Source organism: Coturnix japonica, chromosome 1 (assembly GCF_001577835.2).
Source record: "Coturnix japonica isolate 7356 chromosome 1, Coturnix japonica 2.1, whole genome shotgun sequence".
In the NCBI taxonomy this organism is placed as follows: Eukaryota; Metazoa; Chordata; class Aves; order Galliformes; family Phasianidae; genus Coturnix; species Coturnix japonica.
Genome location: NC_029516.1, coordinates 60,029,929 through 60,050,500, shown reverse-complemented (window position 1 = coordinate 60,050,500; position 20,572 = coordinate 60,029,929). Strand labels below are relative to the sequence as shown.

At 38.7% G+C, this 20,572-nt stretch overlaps 1 protein-coding gene across 3 annotated transcripts in view; it reads right to left on the bottom strand.

The window, feature by feature from the left end:
• Positions 1-1,509: 1,509 nt before the first annotated feature.
• The window catches only part of BCAT1 (branched chain amino acid transaminase 1), a 60,339-nt gene continuing 41,276 nt past the window's right edge, over positions 1,510-20,572 (bottom strand). For all 3 annotated transcript variants that reach the window (XM_015868283.2, XM_015868273.2, XM_015868293.2), the window contains 4 exons: positions 17,394-17,479; positions 15,711-15,851; positions 14,386-14,460; positions 1,510-8,556 (listed from right to left, as the gene is read on the bottom strand). In XM_015868283.2, the coding sequence (XP_015723769.1) occupies positions 8,515-8,556; positions 14,386-14,460; positions 15,711-15,851; positions 17,394-17,479 (344 nt within the window). In that variant the 3' untranslated portion in view covers positions 1,510-8,514. The remainder of the gene's footprint in view (positions 8,557-14,385; positions 14,461-15,710; positions 15,852-17,393; positions 17,480-20,572) is intronic.

Genomic DNA, 20,572 nt, shown 5'->3' with positions numbered 1-20,572 from the left:
ATACAATAGCAATAAATGGAGCAAAAGGAAGGAAAAAATACAACCCTATCATTTAAAGCTTGTCACAGAATTGTAGAGTTGGAAGGGACCTCTAGAGATCACCTAGTCCAACCCCACTGCCAAAGCAGGCACCCTAGACTAGGTTGCACAGGTTTTCATTGATAGACCCTTTAAATTGGCCTATTTATTACACTGTCTGCCCTTGCTGCAATCTCTAGCCTGGATTCTTTGTCCTGTTCTGTACATACAGAATATGGTTTTTACTTCATCTTTCCCCTGTAATACTTTAAAACCTCATTTGGTCACATCAGCTTTACAAGAGACTATCACAGGTCAGTGTCCTCAGAATCAATACTCTCTGTCTGCGTGAGTGCAGTATTGGTGATGGTACTGCAATACGTGTTTCATTAAGTAAAACAATTGTCAATTGCTTGGACTTTTCAAAAGGGAAAGAAAAGGTGATCATCCAAGTTTTACATAAAATGTGGGTCTGTCTGTGTCTGAAGCCCACTCACCCCCTTTCAGGATCAGTTCTCAAATTATTACTACTTGGGAAAACTGATTTTTGAAGCTCATGTTTACAGTTATGGAAGGGTCCCTTAGGATGGAAGTGGAGAGGTCAAAATAAGGGAATAAAGTTTGATTCTGACACGTTAGGCTCATTCTCCCAGCAGTAATTAACAACTCCTAGTACTTACCTGTCTACAGCTTCTTCAAAGTGTCCTGTATCCATGCCAGCCTTCTGAAATCACCGAGAACCAGCCAGATGGAAAATTTACCCTGATGTGTATTTTACCACAGCATGGATCAGTACTACCTTTAATCACAGTATTCCCTGCATTGAAAAAAGGGGAATACGTCAAGTATTTCGGTAAATATAGCTACTACACATGGCAAATGTCAAGATTTTAACGACACGCATTTCAGTGCTTTCCACCTTCAAAGGGCTTCCCACTGGTTGACATACTTTAGAGTAATGACTATCAAAACTGCCTTGTGAAGTAAGTGCTCCAAGTATTAAGTTGTTTTCTGGCTTTCTTCCCTCATTTGAGTTCAACACCCCAAAACCCTTAGAATGGGGGCTGTATTCAATCACTGTTACATAGTCCTGACATGTTATAAGCTGTTTCATGACAACATGGCTGGTGGGTAGGTAATTTTGCCACTCGACTTGTCCAACATTTTACTGCAGTGAAACAACCGTCTCAACCTCAAGGCTTGGCAGGGTACATGGATGTCTGCCATTATTATGGCCTCATTCTTTCCTCTAAGTGCCATACTGGAGGACTTCAGTGGAAGCCAGAACACGGGCTTTGCATTTTGACCATAGACTTAGCTTATCTCTCACCAACTGCATCTTGCTCAGCTGTCACACTTCATTCAGTAATCCTTTTTTTCTTTCAATCCAGCCTTCAAGAGATGCATTCCGCAACCGCTCTTGTCTATGGGATAATTATTCTTAGTTAGCTGTGCTCAACAATGATGATTTCATAACATGCTACAAACAGGTGCCCATTAAATTCCTTTATTGGAGACGGAAACATTGCATAATTACAGATTTGATGAGGAAAACTGCAAATAGTATAGACTGTTTCTACTGCCAGCAAAATACAGTTATTACAGGATTTATAGACATACAAATATAAAGTGTTTCTTTCATGCCAGATGGTCTGTACGTAACAATGCCGTTAGGAGTGTTTAATTGTGCTTCTACAAAACCTTTAGAGAAGAATGAGGTAGACTTTCCTTTAGTTTATCCAGTATTTTTTCACACATCTGTCCTTTACAGCTTTTATATGCTCAGATCCTTGTAAAATACCCTGTTAACTTTAACATTTAAGACAACAGAGACCCTTCAGAGGTGTTTACTTCTCACTCTTACGTTGCTAATCTCCCACTGCTTACACGCTACATTCCAATAACTACTACTGCATCCTTCTAAATGCCTTGAAGGTCAGGTAGACTGGGACACTGTCTTTCCAAATGTACTGGCCTGACAGAAATTGTTTGCAAATAGCTTCAAAAAAACCTACATCTCCATCTTGGCAAAGAACATCTGATATTCTGTCACTCTTTACTGTAGACACCATAAAAGCCATCTTCCAGGAGATGGAGGGAATTGGCTCACTTTTTGTCAACATCCTCATCTATGGGACAGAAATAATATACTGGGATCCTGCTTGTAGGTCTTGTCAGCTATTAGGCCATAAGAAGATAAACTGAAATTACAGGAACAAAATAGGCCACTGACATGTAGAAAACAGTATCTTGGTTTTAGACCATGTCTGGAGCACTACTGTTTTAATCAATTGTTTTATGGTTTCATGGCATATAGAAGCATGTTGCAGGTTTCAGCCATACTACAAGGGGTAAAATTATGAAAAAATATAGGCACAGATGTAAGCATTTAAACAACTGAATAGGAGCATTCACAAACAGAAATATACCACGCTGCTAGACATCTGGTATACCTGGGCAGTTTCTGTTTTGAACTGAATGGGAATGATAACTATATTCTTCTCAACTCCCATTTTGACTGAAGTAAGGAGACAGGTAATTTTACTAATCCCTAGCACACCTATTCCGGAGGCAGAAGACTTCCACTTCAGTTTTTGCTCTGGTATTTGCTGCCAGTACTTTGAACTTATCAAAATAATCCAGCAGGCACTAGAACTGGACAGTAGAGGAAAAATAAAAAACCAAACAGATTTGGTATTTCACCTGATAAGATCACAATTCTAGCAGAGACCAAATCATAATGTGAAGGGATTTGGCATAAAAGAAGGTGATTGAAGAAAAAGAATGCTTGCATTCTTCTTGTAACCTCTTGAGACATCACAGAGTAAGATAACAGTTCAGTGGCACTGTATCACAGCCCTACAATGAAAAGCAATTTTGTATTAAAAAGATGCAAAACTGAAAAGATGACACGTTCACATCTTGGTCACTGTGATCATAAAGTGAAAACAGATCTGCTCCCTGATGACAGTACTGCCCGAGATAACTTCTGAGCTCTTCCACCTCACACCTAAAACGACTGCTACAAGCATGAGAAAATCAAGTCCTAAAGAGTTAGCAATATCAAGAGAACCAGCTCTTAGAAACTTTCCCAACTCTTGTTTGGGAGAAAATAAAAGCACTAAGCTTATTTTATCTACTTTTCCCTGCGCGCCTCTTTGGTCAGTGACAAAAATGATCCTGGAAAAGAGGATGAAACATAATGTGCGGGACTCCAAAGCACTGGAAAATCATTTGGTACACTACAGTTACTTATTTCTATAAAGCTGTCTTCTCATACCTAACTTTATCTGGCAGATATTTTGAAGAGCTTCAAAATTCTTTACAAAGGTCTTAAATCCTTCTCAACATCCTCCTGTTCACATGAAATGCTTTCTTTTTTCATATATATATATATATATATATTTTAAAGCATGGCTTGAGAATTCAGATTTGTGCTAAAATTAAGACACAATAAATTAAGTTTTGTGATAAGCCAAACAGTGTAAATTCGTGTTCAAAGACAGGCACAGAGATTGAGCTGTACTGTTTCTACCAGTAACTTTAAACACCACTATTTTAGTAATGTTGGGTGTGGTAAACCTTGCAAGTGTTGCCAGAGGCATTTATTTCCACTCAGCTACTAATGCCCAGATTTTGTTTTACGTCTAAGGCATGCCTATTCTAACTCAGTATTGTTGCACACCTGCAACAATAGGTCCTAATGTACTTTATTGTTCAAGCTCAAAGTAATGCAGAAGTTTTGTTAATGGAGTTAGATATATTTGCCAAATTTGCTGTAGACAGCACTCAGAATTAGCATGGTTAAGAGAAAATAAATAGTTCCAAATAACTATTAGGCTGAAAGCAAGTCATAAGCAGAATGACAGCAGCAACATGGTTTTCCACCAATATCAGTAATCTATTTTGCTATTTTGACTACAGCTATTGGGATATTTGTTAAGAAGGGACTCAGCTCAACAATGACTCAAGACTTACTTACAAATTATTTTTCCAAATTTTAAGGGTAGTGATAAAACACATTAAAACAGAGGCTCGACATCTCCCAACTGCTAAAGAATGCAATGCAGAAAATTTGTAGCTGAGATAATTAAAGAAGTCTGTCTCAATGCTACATGACAAGTTGTCCCCTTGGAATAGTTGCAGTTTAATGATTCTACATTAGAAGTACGGTACTGTACTTGGCATTCTCTGCTGCCTAGAAAGCTTTCTGGGAAGCTTATTTGCTCTGTAATATAATAACTTTGGATTAGGGTTAAAAGCAATATGACTGGCACTATTGCTACTCTGCACTTGCAAAGAAGTTAGAACACCTGCCCAGGGTCACAAAGTCAGTGTCAGTCTGTTCAGTCATTACATGTCCAGATGGTAAAGCTCAATTCTGATCCCTGATCACACCTGCAAGATGAATACAACACTTTTTTTAAAGTAAATTGTCACCACTGCTAAAAACAAAATTAATGCATAATTTACTTAAGTGGTCATTATAACCATGAAACTATGTGACACCGTGATAGGACAGTAAGGAGAAAATAATTTGCAAATCTATGTGGAAAGGAGAGAAAGCCAGAATAAAATGGTTGACCTCAGGGTGTACTCAGCCAGCATTTACACCTGCCCACCTCTCAGTATAGAAGCCTGCCACTAAGACATTCAACTATTAGTAGGGTGATTCCCATGCAGAGAGAAAAGTCTGACATAGCCATAGTCCAACAGACTGGGATACCACCTTTGTCTGTGTATATGTATAATATCTGTGTATTTTTCCAAATTACCACTGTTCATGCCTGTGGAAAAATAAGGATAAAGTAAGTTTATACTGAAGAAGCCTGGACAAGAGTTTGTCTAAGAAAGAGCAATGGACAAATTCTTTTTGGATTGAGATTGTTGGACAGGTGCAAACTGTCTGGGTAGAGGTCTCTCACTGTCTTGGCTTTTGTCTCATCAGATTTCTTTTCTACATACCTGAAAAATCATGTTTGCTTTGCACCACTATAGGCCGAACAGATTATCTATTCTAAGCAGGGACCTTTATTAGCATTTTCACCAGACTGTCATTGTAAATCATCTGTGAATTTGCCCTCGCTGCAGTTAAGAATCCAGTTAAGTAACACCAGTTGCTGATACCATAACTCCTGGCACCAGAACAGCTTGTATGAAACGCCAATTTTATGAAATGTTTTCTCATTTGAAGGGCTTCTTTCCCAAGCATAAATCATACTCACCAAACTGAAAATTAAGGACACTCTCAATACTGAAAATCATAATGAAAACAATGAAGGGGAAAAGAAAGATGAGAATTAGAGTTCATCATTATCGTTTTAAAGGATCGGTATTTATAAAGCACAAATGTGAAAAGGCTGAGTCTCAACTGATCAATCCAGTTCGACATTAAATAATTGCAACCAATTATGCAAATATCAGACAACAATATGAATTTGTTGATCCTCTTTGAACAGTCTCAAATTCTAATGTTAAACTATCTTAAGTCTTAAATGATCAATTAACAGAATCAAAACTAACTGAGTAAGAATGGATAATTGCCTAGTTATGATGTACCATTCACTTTCTATGTAAATTTGTTGCAATTAAACAAATAGGGCACATGGAAAAGAGATGTGCAGATGTTCTTTTACAATCTATTACTAGCTCAGGGAATACCATAGTCCCCTCCTAAATCTTACAGGCAAAAATAGGAAGAACACAATAGCAAACACGATTATTTACACATATTATTTCTTTCCTTTGGTTAACAGGATAAAAAACAGTGGCAGAATGCAGGATAGGAAAGCATACAAGATCAGAAGATTTTCCTGTATGATGCTGACCTGACATCTCCCTTTATTTAGGCTTTAAAGTTTAAAATCTAGAATCTAGAATCTATCCACTTGGATTTAGAAACAAGCACAATGCTGAGTTGACACAGCCAGAATAAAGCAAGTAACCAAATGATAAGAACGGTTGACTATACATACACTACGTTTTTATTCTTGCAGCTAGAAAAGCCTGTGGATTTCTGTGGGTCATTCCAGCTTCAATTTTATAATTCTGAAGTCTCCATTGGTTCAGTACATGCAACAAAAGGAGAGATGTCTCCCTGGTCAGCACAGGCAGCAGTGCAAACCAAATAAATGAAACTATTTTGCTTCCTCGCATTAAATTATTTGCATCCATTTTAGGATGAGCTTTATATAACTTTCAAGTTCTGCACCACAGTAAAATAATTCTTCAAACTGGTCCTTAACTCATTCTGATTAGTGAATAGATTAACCTTGGTACACTCATGCCTTCATGGGGATTTTTGATATAAGATACCCATCAACTCTATCAAGACTTTGTGACGTGAAGGTATCATACATCCACTTTTCCATGCATCTGAAGTTAGATTATTACAACTTTTCTTTATGCTGCTAAATTCAAGATGAATATAAGGGTTTGGACTGTATACTTCAGTAACAGAAAGCTCCATGCCATGCTTTAGTTAAAGGCACTCTTTAGTTACGATACTTGCCTCATTGGATAAAACTCCCTACCCCACTCTGCACCTTGACATATTCCCCATGTATATTTTTCCGTTCATCTTCTTAAAGAAAAATGGAAGACTACTAGCAGCTTGTAGCAAATATTAAGATACTGAACAAAGACCAGCACACTATACTGATTCAGATGGTCAGAAAAGTGAACACACGGCACTATTGCTACTGTGAAACAAAACTCTGTGCTTGCAGTTGTATTCTAATGAGAAAAGTGTCCAACAATTTAACAGTAGTTACATTACCAGAGAGAACATCCAACTGCTCTTCATTAAAAAAAACACAATCATACTGGGTCAAAGTGAAAGACAGAAAAAGTCACGATTTGAGGGAGTAAAGTAACTGATGGCTAAGTATGGGTGGTCTTTAACTCCCTCCCCCCAAAAAAAACAAACTAAACATAAAAGCCACACTTTATGACTGTACAGCAGTTGTATAAGGCATGGGTGGTCTATTAGAAATTCTGCTTTGCCTTTTTAATTTATGATAACGAATGCCAGTAATTATAAAGAACTTATGTAAAGCATGAGAGATACTGTTGCATCTTATTAAAAAAAAAAAAGTAGTAAAATAAAGTGCTAAGAATTTCCCTTAATACTGGTGCATCCCTACTCCAAAGTATGGAAATAAATGTTTTACCTTCACTTCTTATAGAACTCTGTTAGCGTCAGTGGATTTCCACCAGTTTTATACTGAAGTAGCACTTTGGAATATTGATACAGAATATAGTGATCTTTTTGGCTAGAGATAGCCTAAAGCTATTTGACAAATCTGTGTGCAAAAAAGAAAGCTAATAAATATTACAGGATACTTCTTAGTGAACCATTGCAGAAGTTAATTCCCTCACTAATAAAGTAATATAGAGCATGAAGCCCAAATAGCAGCAGAATATGAATAACTTTACACTTTATCAAAACAAAAAACAGAGTTTGAATAAAATCCCTTTCCTTCTTGAGCTAGATAATTTCTGCTGACAACATAACTTGTTCCTTAAACAGAAAGGCCCTGTGAGTGGTGAAGGGAACAAGAAAACTTTCTACTGATCTAAATCATGTTGGCTGGATGATGCTTAAGGAAAATCCCATTTAACTGAACCTCAGTCCAAAGGCTTGGCTGCTCTCGCTTCAACCAAATGAAGAGTGGTTCAACTTCTACAACCACTGTTGTTTAACTGTATTTTCAACACATTCACCCAGAAGGCGACACTACGTCAGCAGCTCCCAGATCTCTGTTATACCAGACAAAGGGCAATTCTGGTGTCAGCATGGTCTGGCTCAGCCCTGGACACCATGTACTGAAGGATGTATTCAGCTGCTAGTGATGTATGTCCTGCCCTACCAGCCTCTGCTTATCTTCACAGAGGTAAAAGCAGCAGGCCAACAAGTAGCATGTTGCATGCTAGATCCATGCTAAGCATCTGGGCTAGAGGACGGAGTCGTTATCTGACTGAATGTCGATCAAGGAATCTGTGAGGCTAATAAAAGTTCAGGTATTTTCATACAAGCAAGTTACAAAAGGACAGAGCTTATGGTTAAACTTAATTGTTTTTTTAACACAGAGCAAAAGGCAGAATAATGGCAATAGAACCTTGTGGACAACAGGCAATTTCTCTGCTTTATACAACTTGCTCTGCTGGCGATGGCAGTTAAAATAAACCAAACAAACTGAAGAGCAGTTGAAGAGCATTTTACAAGTTTTTAGACTGTACATAAGACACAAGGAGGCACTAGGAAAACTGTCAGGAAAGTTCTATTGCTAACATTTAGCACCTCTACCAAGAAGACAGGCTTCCACTAACAGGATTACAGTAGAAAACAAAAATGATTGTGTTCACATTCACTGGATTGTGGAAACAATCATCCTGGGGAGCAAACTGATGCAGAAACTAGGCTATGCACGGGCAGCTAAAGAAGTAATCATTATTTGTGTTTATTATGTCTGGAGGGTCTGAGCTCTTCCACCTTCATGACACCAGCACTGTCCAATCGCTGTCTTCTCTTCCATACTGAAAGAAACCAAAAACGGAGTTTTAGAAATTAAAAGTAGTAGTGCACTCCAGGACATGAAAGACATTGAGCTTAAGTAGTGGGTCTAGAAGAAGCCACAAAGATTATTAGAGGACTAGAGCACCTCTCCTATGAAGAAAGGCTGAGAGAGCTGGGCTTGTGAAGCCTAAAGAAGAGAAAGCTCCAGAGAGGGCCCACTGCAGCTTTCCAGTACCCAAAAGGAGCTTATAAATAGGAACAAGACTGACATTTTACACAGGCAGACAGTGATAGGACAAAGGGGGACTGATTTTAAACAAAAATAAGGAAGATTTAGATTAGAAGTTAGGAGGAAATTCTTTACTCAGGGAATGGTGAGGTGCTGGCACAGACTTCCCAGAGAAGCTGTGGATGCCCCATCACCAGGTGTGTTCAAGGTCAGGTTGGATGGGGCCCTGGGCAACCTGATCTAGTGGGCAGCAACCCTGTCCACAGCAGGAGATTGGAATTGGGTGGGTCTCTTCCATCCAAGCCATTCCATGATTCTATGAACTTCTTAAATCTATCTTCAGAGAGATTCATATCCATCACCCTAATAGTTTATTTTTCATGCCTTCTGGCTTCTATTTAAGAAAAGCTTAAAGGTACCTTGCAGCTTTATACATCTTCCAATGAGTGAACTAGAAATACACAGCTAGAGATGATACAGTCCTGCTTTGTTAAAGCTTTCCATCAATTTAATGCAGTTATTCCCAGAGATCAGATCACTAATTTATTCCTAACTATGCCCCTGCTCAAGTTCCAGTAAACAGACACATTTGTTTTTATTTTCTTTTTAAGGTGGCTTTTTATTACATTCTGACTGACTGTAAAATAGAACCGATCACAAATACCACAGAGTGCAGTTAGAGAGAATTGCAACCAGAATAAAACAAGTTGTCTTCCCATAGACCAGGCAGAATAGAAGATGACCTACTACATGAAGTCGCTTCACTTTCATGGGAGGATACAGTCCCAACAAGGCACTCTGAATCATTAAAATGGCTCTGTGTTCTAAAGCTCTTAGTCACCAGACCTATAAACAGCACTCCAGAGAGCCCCAAAAATGCACATATTGCTCATGTATTTAAGTAAAGCAGAGGTGGACAGACTAATGGCAGATGTAGGCTGGAGCCCTTCACCTTTTATAGTACCATGGGAGCTTGAAAATCCTTCTAAGCAAAGAATAAAGAACTGTTTTAGAGGCTTAAATTTCACGTAGGCTGAAAATACCACTTGATGATAATCCCTCCAAGTGAGAATAAGAGGGATTTCCTCCAAATCCATGTTATATATCAGCAGGAAAGGAGACAAAGGCACATTAGAGCAGGCACAAAAGAAAATCTCCAAATCAAGATGAGTCAGGAAAAAACAATTCTAGATTCGCAAAGAAATGACATTCAATTTACTTGTGTTTCACTCCTTAGTCCAGTGAGTAAACCCTCTAAAAGACCTTTCTGCATATATCACATCTACTTCTTTACATTACTAATACTGCTCTTCTAGTTTTGCAGTCTGTGACACAGTTGATTAAACACTGCCTTGGCACTACTGAGGACCCTAGATAAATTTACTTGCTGAAAGGATCACCAGCTTATGTTCCCAGGTATCAGTGTGGTAGCCTTGTGAACTGTATTAAGGAAAAGTAGATGTATCACTAGTTTAACCACACAGCACTGCTTTACCCTAATGTAAGGCAATTTTGATATGGATGATAGTAAATGGAGAAAAAAAAGAGATGTCTTTGACCTTTATGTCACTCCTCAGTGACGAGGTCACTCTTCCAGTCCTCACAAATCAGAAAGCAGAGAAAGGCCAGGAGATTATTTGAAAGTTTTGATGGATTCAGGTAGTGCCATATCTGATGACAACTTCACAAATTGCAAGGGGTGGTCTAAGTTCCCATTTGAAAATAGTTTGAACACAATTCCAGAACTAAAGGGAGAACGAAGATGCTCCGATCACTGCTAAAACGCCTTCATTTTCCTAGATAGATAGATAGATAGATAGATAGATAGGTAGGTAGATAGGTAGATATTTAATTTCCTTTTCTGACACTGTCAAAGACAGAAATTAATACACCCTTTACTATTCCCTGGCTGTTTTCTTCTGGCATGCCCATTTAGATGGGGCAACTTGAAAAAGATAATGTTTTTTGACTAAATCTTAGTTCATTGCTGTCTTTGACTGTGGTGCTTAACTGTGTTATATCTCATGTAGTATAAACAAAACACCTTATCTTCTATCCACTCCTTCCAAGTTACATCATGATCTCTGCTTTAATGACTACAGAAAAAGTTTGCTTATTCTCAAAGTATGGAATGCAAAATCACAAAAACATCTCACTGGCATTTCGGACTGGTAGTCCTAGAGAAAAGAATCTCATCTCTACATCTGCTAACTCAATCACTTGCAGAAGGCAGTGCTCTGAGACAAAGCCATTCATAAACACACTATTACTGCATACAATGTAATTATTTAATTTAAAATCTTGATCAGCCTAAGTAATCACAACTTCCACTTGATGACAGGAAAGTAAATGTACATCACAGTATGACTACTATCTCTCTCAACTGGCATGAGAAATGAAATCAGTTCTGCCCATGAGTTTCTAATTTGTCACTCTAGCTCTGGTTCCCACTGAACAGCTGTGCATACCCAGAGAAATCCTGCTGAACATGGGAGACTCGCAAATGAACAACGAGCTGCATGAAAACAGACTTAAAAACACAATAACTGAGATAATCTGAAAATGTTAAACAAGCATGTATTGTATACAAGAGAATCAGTATAGTGACATTGGACACGGATCCCTGCACCTCCTGGTCATGTGCAAATGCAGGACAGTGTCGGTACTGATAGTTATCACTGTCTCACAAATGGACATTGTCCAACATGAAATGGATAGTTTGCCTTATTTTAGGCAAGACCGTGGTACAGAGACCAACGTTCTGTCTGTAATTTCCATGGCATTTTATTTTTCTGAACCTAAACATTCTTTGGAATAACAGCCAAATGATAAGACAATAATCCTGTGATGCTGCAAGGAGATTTTTGTTTCTCCCTCTCCTTGTATAATATATAAAATATCTTTCACAAAGATCCTGAAAAAGCTCTCGAGATTTTAGGAATGTAAATATACTCCATTTTGTGTGCTACAGAAATGTTTTCTGAATGAGAATCTGAGGCCTACTTGGATATAATTCATCTCTCCACAAATAGGGAAGTGCAGATATGCAACCAGCAAACACTGGTTGACTCTTAAAGGGAAGCAGCTGTGATTCCCTTTAAAACAAAGTTTCTAATGATAAAGTGTTCAGATTCTACTGAGCTGCTTAAAGAAGCAGACACAGAAATACGTGTATGTCTCCATATGTAACAATCCATACGAATCCAGGAGCGATGAATTTACTGTTCACCTGCAACTAATGAACACATGTAAATACATTCAACTCTGCATGCACAGCTGTAAGGTACAGACATCCAAGGATCATAATGGTTAGAAGCAATACACACTGCAGCCTCCTCCTGAATCTTGAGGGAAGTCGGGACGGGTGTGGGAGACAAGGGGAGCAGAGAAGGAAGGCAGCCTCAGGGAAGAGGCTGCATAAATATGTCTTGATAGTCCACTCATTATCTATTGGCCAAATGAGAAAGACCCTCATTCTAGTGCAGTCTTATGAAACAATTTTGGATTTTCAAAAGCCATTTTTCTACTGAAGGCACTTACCCTGTCACACAAGACATTCAAGAATGGGCTAGAACTGACTTCAACTCTTTTTGATGCTGAGCTGTTTCAGGACTGCAATTAGAAGTAATTTGTGGTGACTCAAACTAACCATGTATTGCTCAAGGCCCTAACAAAGACTTCAGATGCATCACTTAGACATCAGAAGGTAACACAAGAGTTACACAAGTGCTTTTAAAGATAGATCCTTGACATACTAACAAAGATGCCTTTAACACATAGCAAAGCACTACGGAAACAGTGATTGCTTTGTATCACAGTGAAAAGTATGTTGACAGAACCGGTATATAGCCTGTCCTTGACATAAAACTGGACAAATGACAATATATAAAGCGATGGATATCAACAGAGATTTTAGATGTGATGTATCCAGCACTTGGGGATAAGAAAGACAAAACAGAACAGTGGTACATAGTGGGATTCTGGAGCATGACTACTGTGTATATCATGTAGTAAGATTATAATGTTTCAAGTAATTCACATGGGAACATGGAGTACTAAGTCCCTTCTTCCCCTCAACAAATAATAAAAGTTAGAATCAAAGATCCTTACGTTTCTTCCTAGAGAAAGATCCAGATCTCAAGCCACTACAGTAAGCACAGCCGAAAGATGAAAGTGCGGGAGTAGTGTTGCTATCTGCCCCCATGAAAGTTGACTCAGCCACCAACACAAAGGTAACAGAAGAATATTAGGACTTATTTTCTTTCTGAGTTGCAGCCAGTAATGTCCAATATTATCCTAAGGAACAAGGGAGACCAATCCTGTGTTATCCTCCTAGTGAAGCACAGACAGCTGGTCTTGCTGAATAATTCCAATAGAAATAACAGGAGTTAAAAATATGGTTGTGCTGGAGACCAATACTTAAGAATGTTAAAAATATGTAAAAAAGCAAGATACGTAGAACCACAGAATCATTAAGGTTGGAAAAGGCCTCTAAGATCATCTAGTCCAACCAGTCAGCTACTGCCAATATTGCCCACTATATCATGTTCCTTAGTACCACATTTACACGTTTCTTGAACACCAGCCTGAACTCTCAGTAGAGGGTAATAATCAGAGGGTGGAACCAGACCAGGAGGTTGAGACTTATTTCCATTCCTTCCTGTGTCCCCATCTCTTAGGTCCCCTTCCTCTGCTCAATGGTGACAGGGTGTAAAGACTGAAAGAAGAACTCACTGAAAGCAGCCCTGAGGAGAAGGATTTGGGGGTCCTGGAGGTTGAAAAGCTGGACACAAGCCAGCAGTGTGTGTCTGTAGTCAAGAAAGCCAACTGTAACCTGGACTGCATCAAAGGAGGGTCAGCCAGCAAGAAGAGGGAGGCGACTGTCCCCCTCTGCTCTTTCCTTGTGAGGTCCCATCTGGAGTACTGTATCCAGGCCTGGAGCACTCAACACATGGAGGACACCAGGACATGGTGGAGTTGCTGAAGTGGGTCCAGAGGAGGTCACATACATTATCAGAGGGTTGGAGCTCCTCTCCTATGAATAAAGACTGAGGAGCTGGGCTTGTCCAGCTTGGAGAAAAGAAGGCACTGGGGAGACCCAAGTGTGGCCTTCTAGTACCTAATAGGATCTTACAAACAGGAGGCAGACAGACTCTTCACATGCTCTGATAGTGACAGGATGAGGGGGAAAGGTTTTAAACTAAAAGAGGGGAGACTGAGATTAGATACCACCATTCAAAGAATGCTGCAGCACTGGCATGTGCTGCCCAGAAAGGTTATGGATGTCCCATCCCTGGAGGTGTTCAAGGTTAGGTTGGATGTGGCTCTGGGAAACAACATGTGTCCAATTTAATAGTTAGCAGCCCTGCCCACAGCAGGGAGATTGGAACTAGGTAGTCTTTAAGGTTCCTTCCACCTACATTATCCAGTTTGGAAGATGAACAAGGAAAAAAAGTATCTATCTACATCATATTTTTTCAAGATAATTAAAAAAAATTGATAGATTAATGACACCAAGCAAAGGCATAATATTATGCCTACAGTACCATTAAAAACAACTTGTTTCCAAAGTCATTGTCACCTTTTACTATTTTACCTGATTAAAGATATAATATCTTACCTGGATGTCAGTCAGCTTATTCAGGATTCGGGTGGTTAACTGAGGTCCATTTTCCATAGTTGGAATGTGCAAATGCTGACATTGAATGAAGGAAAGCGGGGAAGGGAGAGCGGGGATGAAACGAGAGTAAGAAGGAGAGACAGAGAAAGAGAGAAACAGAGAGAGAGAGATGAAATAACATATAATTTTGTATACATACAAATACTTTAGGGACAACAAGGATTTTAGAAAGTATTTATCAAGTTTTCTCATCCTCCTTACAAGTAGGCAAAATTTGTTGTAACGTTTTTACAGAAGAGCATGCTCAGCCAGTGAAAAGTTAAATCGGTTGTATTGTTTTACTGCTTTCAAACAAAGACCAATCCAAGATCTCCGAAAGATTTGTCCAAAATGCACAAGAAACTGCACAAGCAAGAGTAGAACTCCTATACACAGTATTTCATTTCAGAGTATATCATGCAGAAATGCAACAAGTACATTTATAGTTGATAAGATTAGCACCTTGGTGTCTTTCATATTATTTTAGCACATAAAATCAGTACATTTATTCCATCTTATTAATTCAAGAACTATCACTTTACATACCTTTACTGTACTTGTCATATTTGATGCAACAAAACACCTATACATATACCTGAAATTCCCCAGCCTTATGAATTAATTTTGTGATGATTTAATAGCATCAAGTCAGCCTAACAGGCTAAAGAAATGCCTGTGAAATTCCATCTGTATAGGAGAAATCTCCCATATGGTGCCTAATACGTAGAAGCAGATGTGCATTCTCCTGACACAGCTCCTCTACCACAGCTGGGTTCCCTGCATTAAGGTGTGAAAAACAGATACGTTTGAGGAAGAATGAATGCTGTGGCTCAGAAATTTGGCTCCAGACAGAAGGTCTTTCCCCTTTCACCTACCCTGGAAGCCTTGTATTTTTGAAAAGAAAACTCTCATTAAAGAAAAGTAGAAGAATGTGTTTTTCTGCATTTCCAATCAGGCTGGGAACTATTACACATATTTTAAGGAACTGAGATTTTGTGACTTTGCTCAGTTATAAGCAGAAAAAAAAAAAAAAAAAAAAAAGAAAGAAAAAAGAAAGAAAAAAAAAGACCAGAAGATGAGAGGGAGCCTCCTTTTCTTACAGTGTATCAGTAACTCACTTAGCAAACAACGTACTTGTGCCTTCCTGTGAGCTTCAGGCAGTACTCCTTTTCTATTTCACTTGTGTGGTGGTTTTTGCTGTTATTGTTGTTTGTTTGTTCATTTTTCCAGCAGCAAACAATTATGAGAAAAAATCTAGAGAGGAAGGGGAAGTGACATTATCTTACCTTGCCCTTATACAAAATTTTGGAGATCGGACACACGATACAAGCTGTTCCAGCCCCAAACATCTCCTTCACTCTGTTCTCTTCCAAGGCAGCTGTCAAGTCACTCATGGTGATGTAACGCTCAGACACTTTAAATTCTCCCTACAAAAGAAGAATCAAACATTAAAAAACAAAACAAAACAAAACAAAAAACACTTAAAATTTTAAAAAATAAATCTATTTTTGTTTGTTTCTCATAGTTGAAAAATGTCTAATTGCGATCAGTCACATTTTGGCTGTGATCTCGTGATCTTTTCAAACCTCAGAGTATCACACAAGATAGACTAGTGAAAAAAAAAGACCTTCAAGAAAGCCAACGACTTGCTAGGTACAGTGCTGATTATTAAGCAGCACTTTTGATTTGATACAGATTATCAATACTGTATTAGGTATTAATACAGCAGAATTTGTCATGGATTATGTGACACAGGATCTGACAGTTCACGGTCTCAAGCATTGTGAAGTTTGACTCAAATTTGTATGAGAACTTTGCATCATACTCTTGGACAATTCCTAAGCAAAAGACATTTTGTTAATTCTACCTGTAATGCCAACTAGATGCATGCTTGCATGCAGCGGTCATCTACAAAAATTAACTGTACAGCAGGTATGAATAAAGCAATTCATATGCGACACAGAAAGGAAATGTTTTACTTTCTGTAAGTGCTGAATAGCAACTGGCTGAGAGTAAGATTTTAAAGAACAATAATAAACACTGAACTTTCAATTTCATGGCACGAAGACTTCATTGTCCTAAGAGGCCAAACTAAAGCTCAGCCCCTGCTCCATAAGCAAGCTTTTAAATATGGAACAGAGGTACTTAAGAGAACAAAAATCAGTATTAGTGATAGACAGAAGAGCATTTGGAGATGCCAGACACCATATAAGAAGGGTTTCAGGCAGGTGACGAAATACAAGTCAGGAAGATGATAGAAAAACCAGGAGACATCTAACTGTTCAGAAGTCCTAGCAACTGGGAATATTTGTCTATCTTGTAAGGGAGTCATGACTGAGAAATGCATATGCATATCTGCGCTAGTTTTATTCTAGACCACAGGAGTACTAGAAGGAGTAAAGATGCATGAAAGCTCAATGCAGATGAACGAGTGGCAAATGTACCCCATGTAGCATGTGCTTAACTCTCTTCATTATGCTTTAGATTTAAATGATGTAACTATGAACTATGTTTCAGGAAGTCCTTCAGCTTACACGTGGTTGGAAACTTAGAGAATATCAGAGGTATCACAACATGCCTTGTTCCTATTATTCTTTCCCAAACATAACCATGATGAAACCATGAGAAATTAGTGAACATATAGGGTACTTATGAATAAAGTACAGCTGTGATCATACACAGTAATCATTTATACCCTTACCTTATGTTAGTGGCATTAGTAGACTTAAGGAGAATGTTCATGTTAAATACTATACAGAGCGAACAAGTTCAGTATTGTTCCATGCGATAGATATGGGTTTTCTGATGATGATGCCCAGAACCTATGAATCAGTGTGCTCCTTGGTTCTCATTCAGGTTAAGGGATTTGACCAAATCAGTTGAACTTTTGGATAAAGAGCAGCAGGAATGCTTATTTTAGTAGATTTTATGAGAATTGAAACCACTACTGGCATGGCCAAAAAACTCACCCAGTTGCGTGCCAGATCCAAAATGCTTTGCCTTGTCACTCCTGGAAGGATGATGCCATCTAAAGGTGGAGTTGCCAGTTCATTTTCTGTCACATACAAGAGAAATGCAGCAAAATAAACAACAACAACAACAACAAAAATCAACATTAAAATCCAAATTCTGTAATATGAAACATTTCTCAGAGTTCTATATGAACACAAATCGCACAAATTCAGCTCCGGTAAGTTGTTGTTCAGTGTTTGGAACCTTTTGAATACACTTGAATAGATAATGAAGAAATATATTTAATAAATTAATAAATATATGGCTAAAGCCTGGTAGCAATATATATTCCTCAGTGTATTACAGATTCACTGTACAGTCACCAGGAACCACTGAACAGCTCAGTCTTCAAATTCAGACTATAGAGACACAAAACAAAGTCATATACCTAATAATGTCAGGGCAGATGATGACTCTTTCTGAACCACTTTATTTAAGTATATGGGGTTCAGTTTTTCTACTTCCAGGCATTAAAATGAAATATTTGCAGGGAATGTTGAGGCTTATTTACTGAAATAGCAAAGCAGCGAAAATGTTGCTAAATGTTTGTTGAGAAGACACCCCCTTAATGATCTTTCCTTAGTCCAGATGTCTCCTTTTTTCTCCTAATTTTGTCTTTACTCAAAAAGAGCAGTCCCAAGAAAATTCCCAAATCACCTACAACTAAAACTGTTCAGCTAGTTTGGTTTGTTAGCTTGTTTCTGCTTTCAAGAAAAAGAACATTAGATAAATGTTGAGCCAACACTTACTAATGAAGCAGTAAGAAACGGTGATCCATATTTGGTAAATACTTAAATTCACACTCAGTGGGTCTTTCAGTAATACTCTTCATAATGTTTTTTCTCTTCTAGCCATTTTCTCTTCCCAATAAGAATCCACTATCTTTTTTGTTCTTGTGAAGATATTAATCACTTTACAGAATCTACAAACCACTAAGGCTTTTTTCATCACCTAGGTGAGATCACATCAAAGAACAATATATGTATCTCCTTGTTGCCATTATGACCCCTTACTGCTCCCAACAAGCAGTCACTGAATCCAGGCCTGTCTGAACCAAGACTGAAGAAGCAGCAGTCCTAAAAAAATGTCCGTAGGTCAGAGAAGTGAGAAGGTAGAAACAAGCTGTTCAGCCCTGCACTGAGAGAGACCAAGTTGAACTTAGCAGCTGAAGACCCTGTTTTCAACTGTCAGATAGATAATCTGCATAAACACCGCCTGGCAGCCATTGCATATACAGATTAAGGACAACTACAGCATGGGCTCTCTCCTCAGGACTTCAGGAGCTGGGGTGAAAAAATGGATAATAAATACAACTGTTCACTGCATTTGTTACTTATTGTGCATTCTCTTGGAAATATCTGTTAGTTTTAATGCAATCAGTCATGGATTTATTTTAACTACAAGTTTTTCTGACCTATGTTTCCACGTCCCTTATATGCACATATATAATAGTCAAACTATCGTGCCAAAATGTCTAAGTGAGCTGCTCTAGAATGAGCTACATATTCTACTTTGGTTTGACTCACCAATAGTGTCATTCTCTAGCCTATCCCAAATTCCTAAGTAAAGCAGAGGTCTCTTATTTCTCATACAGTCAAGAGCAATACAAAGTTCTTCACTCCTAATCAGGATGCCTATCAGGTCCTATTCTGACACAGCTATCAAAAGAGGACTTTTAAAACTGTCAGTGAGACATAGGCCTCAGTTCTGAACCCTAGAGAGCTAATGCTCTGAAGCTCACCAGCTATGGATTCTGCAGACACAACCACATACGAGTCTTCCCCTAGCAGAAAGCTTAAAACAACATGAACCTTAATGCCAAGGTTTGTATCTACACACCTGATAACATTCTGTTTCTAGTGATTTTGCCACAAATCTTGGCCAGGACCTGTTTAAGCTCAACAACATATATTCAGCTATGTGTGCTACTTTGAAAAGGTGCCAGGACAAACCAGCCCCTAAACAGCACTGAGAAGACAGGACGGGGGAGTCTTGATGTTTCAGATAGTCTGCTCTGTCTAATTTTGTCAAGTCTACATATGATGCCTACCAGCCTGGGGCCACGCAAGGAACATCTGCTCCCCTGGTACCCAGCAGAGATGATAATACTAAACAACATCACGTGCCAAAAAGCTTGTTCTCTCTGTTAACTGATGCCAAAGCAGTCTCCATATGACATCAGATTGTCCATCTCCAGGAAAACAGACTGTGAGCTCACAGACTCAATTTGCCTTCTGAGTTATATTGATGGGCTAGATGCCTAAAAATCTGTAGCAACAAGAAAGGGGAAAAAAGGCATCTGAAGGAAAACATTGAGGCTTCTCTTCATTTGACTGCTGTTATTACTTGTTATAGTATCAGAAGTACATTTCAGACCAATGTCCCATGGCACCAGGTATGGTATAGGCATGTGTATGGGAACTGTTGAGTCACAGCCCGAACCACTGATTGATCACATGGGGAAAGAACGTCAGACAATTCAACTATGTGAGTGGAAGGGGTGGAGCCCGGCTGCACCTCTCTTAGACCTCATTTAAAGGCTGACTGCCACTGGCGAAAGAATCTCTTTCTGGAGATTCCACCTTGTTGGAGCTTTCCCCTGTAAACCTGGACTCCTCTGATAGTGGTAAGCAATCTTCCCTTATAGCACCTTTCTATCGTGCTGATCCTCCCATCATATTGATCTGCCCAATTGCTACGGCATTCCAATAGCCAAGAAGCTTCCTCAGAGGGCTTAAAGGTACTTTTAAAATGAATACTTGTATTTTACATAGCTTCCATTTTTACACGTGCATTTATGAACATATGAGAGATATTTTTTCTGAATGTGAGATGCCTTCAGTACTAGTCACACCACAATACCTATTATAATTGTGGTGAAATATACCAAGTGATCTTTGGGGTCAAAGAGAACCCAGGAAACCCTGATTTCACTATTATGAATGGCTGATTTCTGTTCCCAATTTGTTCTGTTCCTTTCTATTTCTGTCTCCTCCTTGTTTTTCCCTTAGGCTTTTCTTCTACTCTCCTTTCATGAAATCACTCCATCTTTGCCTCTCAGCTCATTTCCATTCTTCAGTTACTTTTCCTTCTTTTTCTCTGTCTGGCACCTTATTTAAGCTGTTCTCTCCACTAT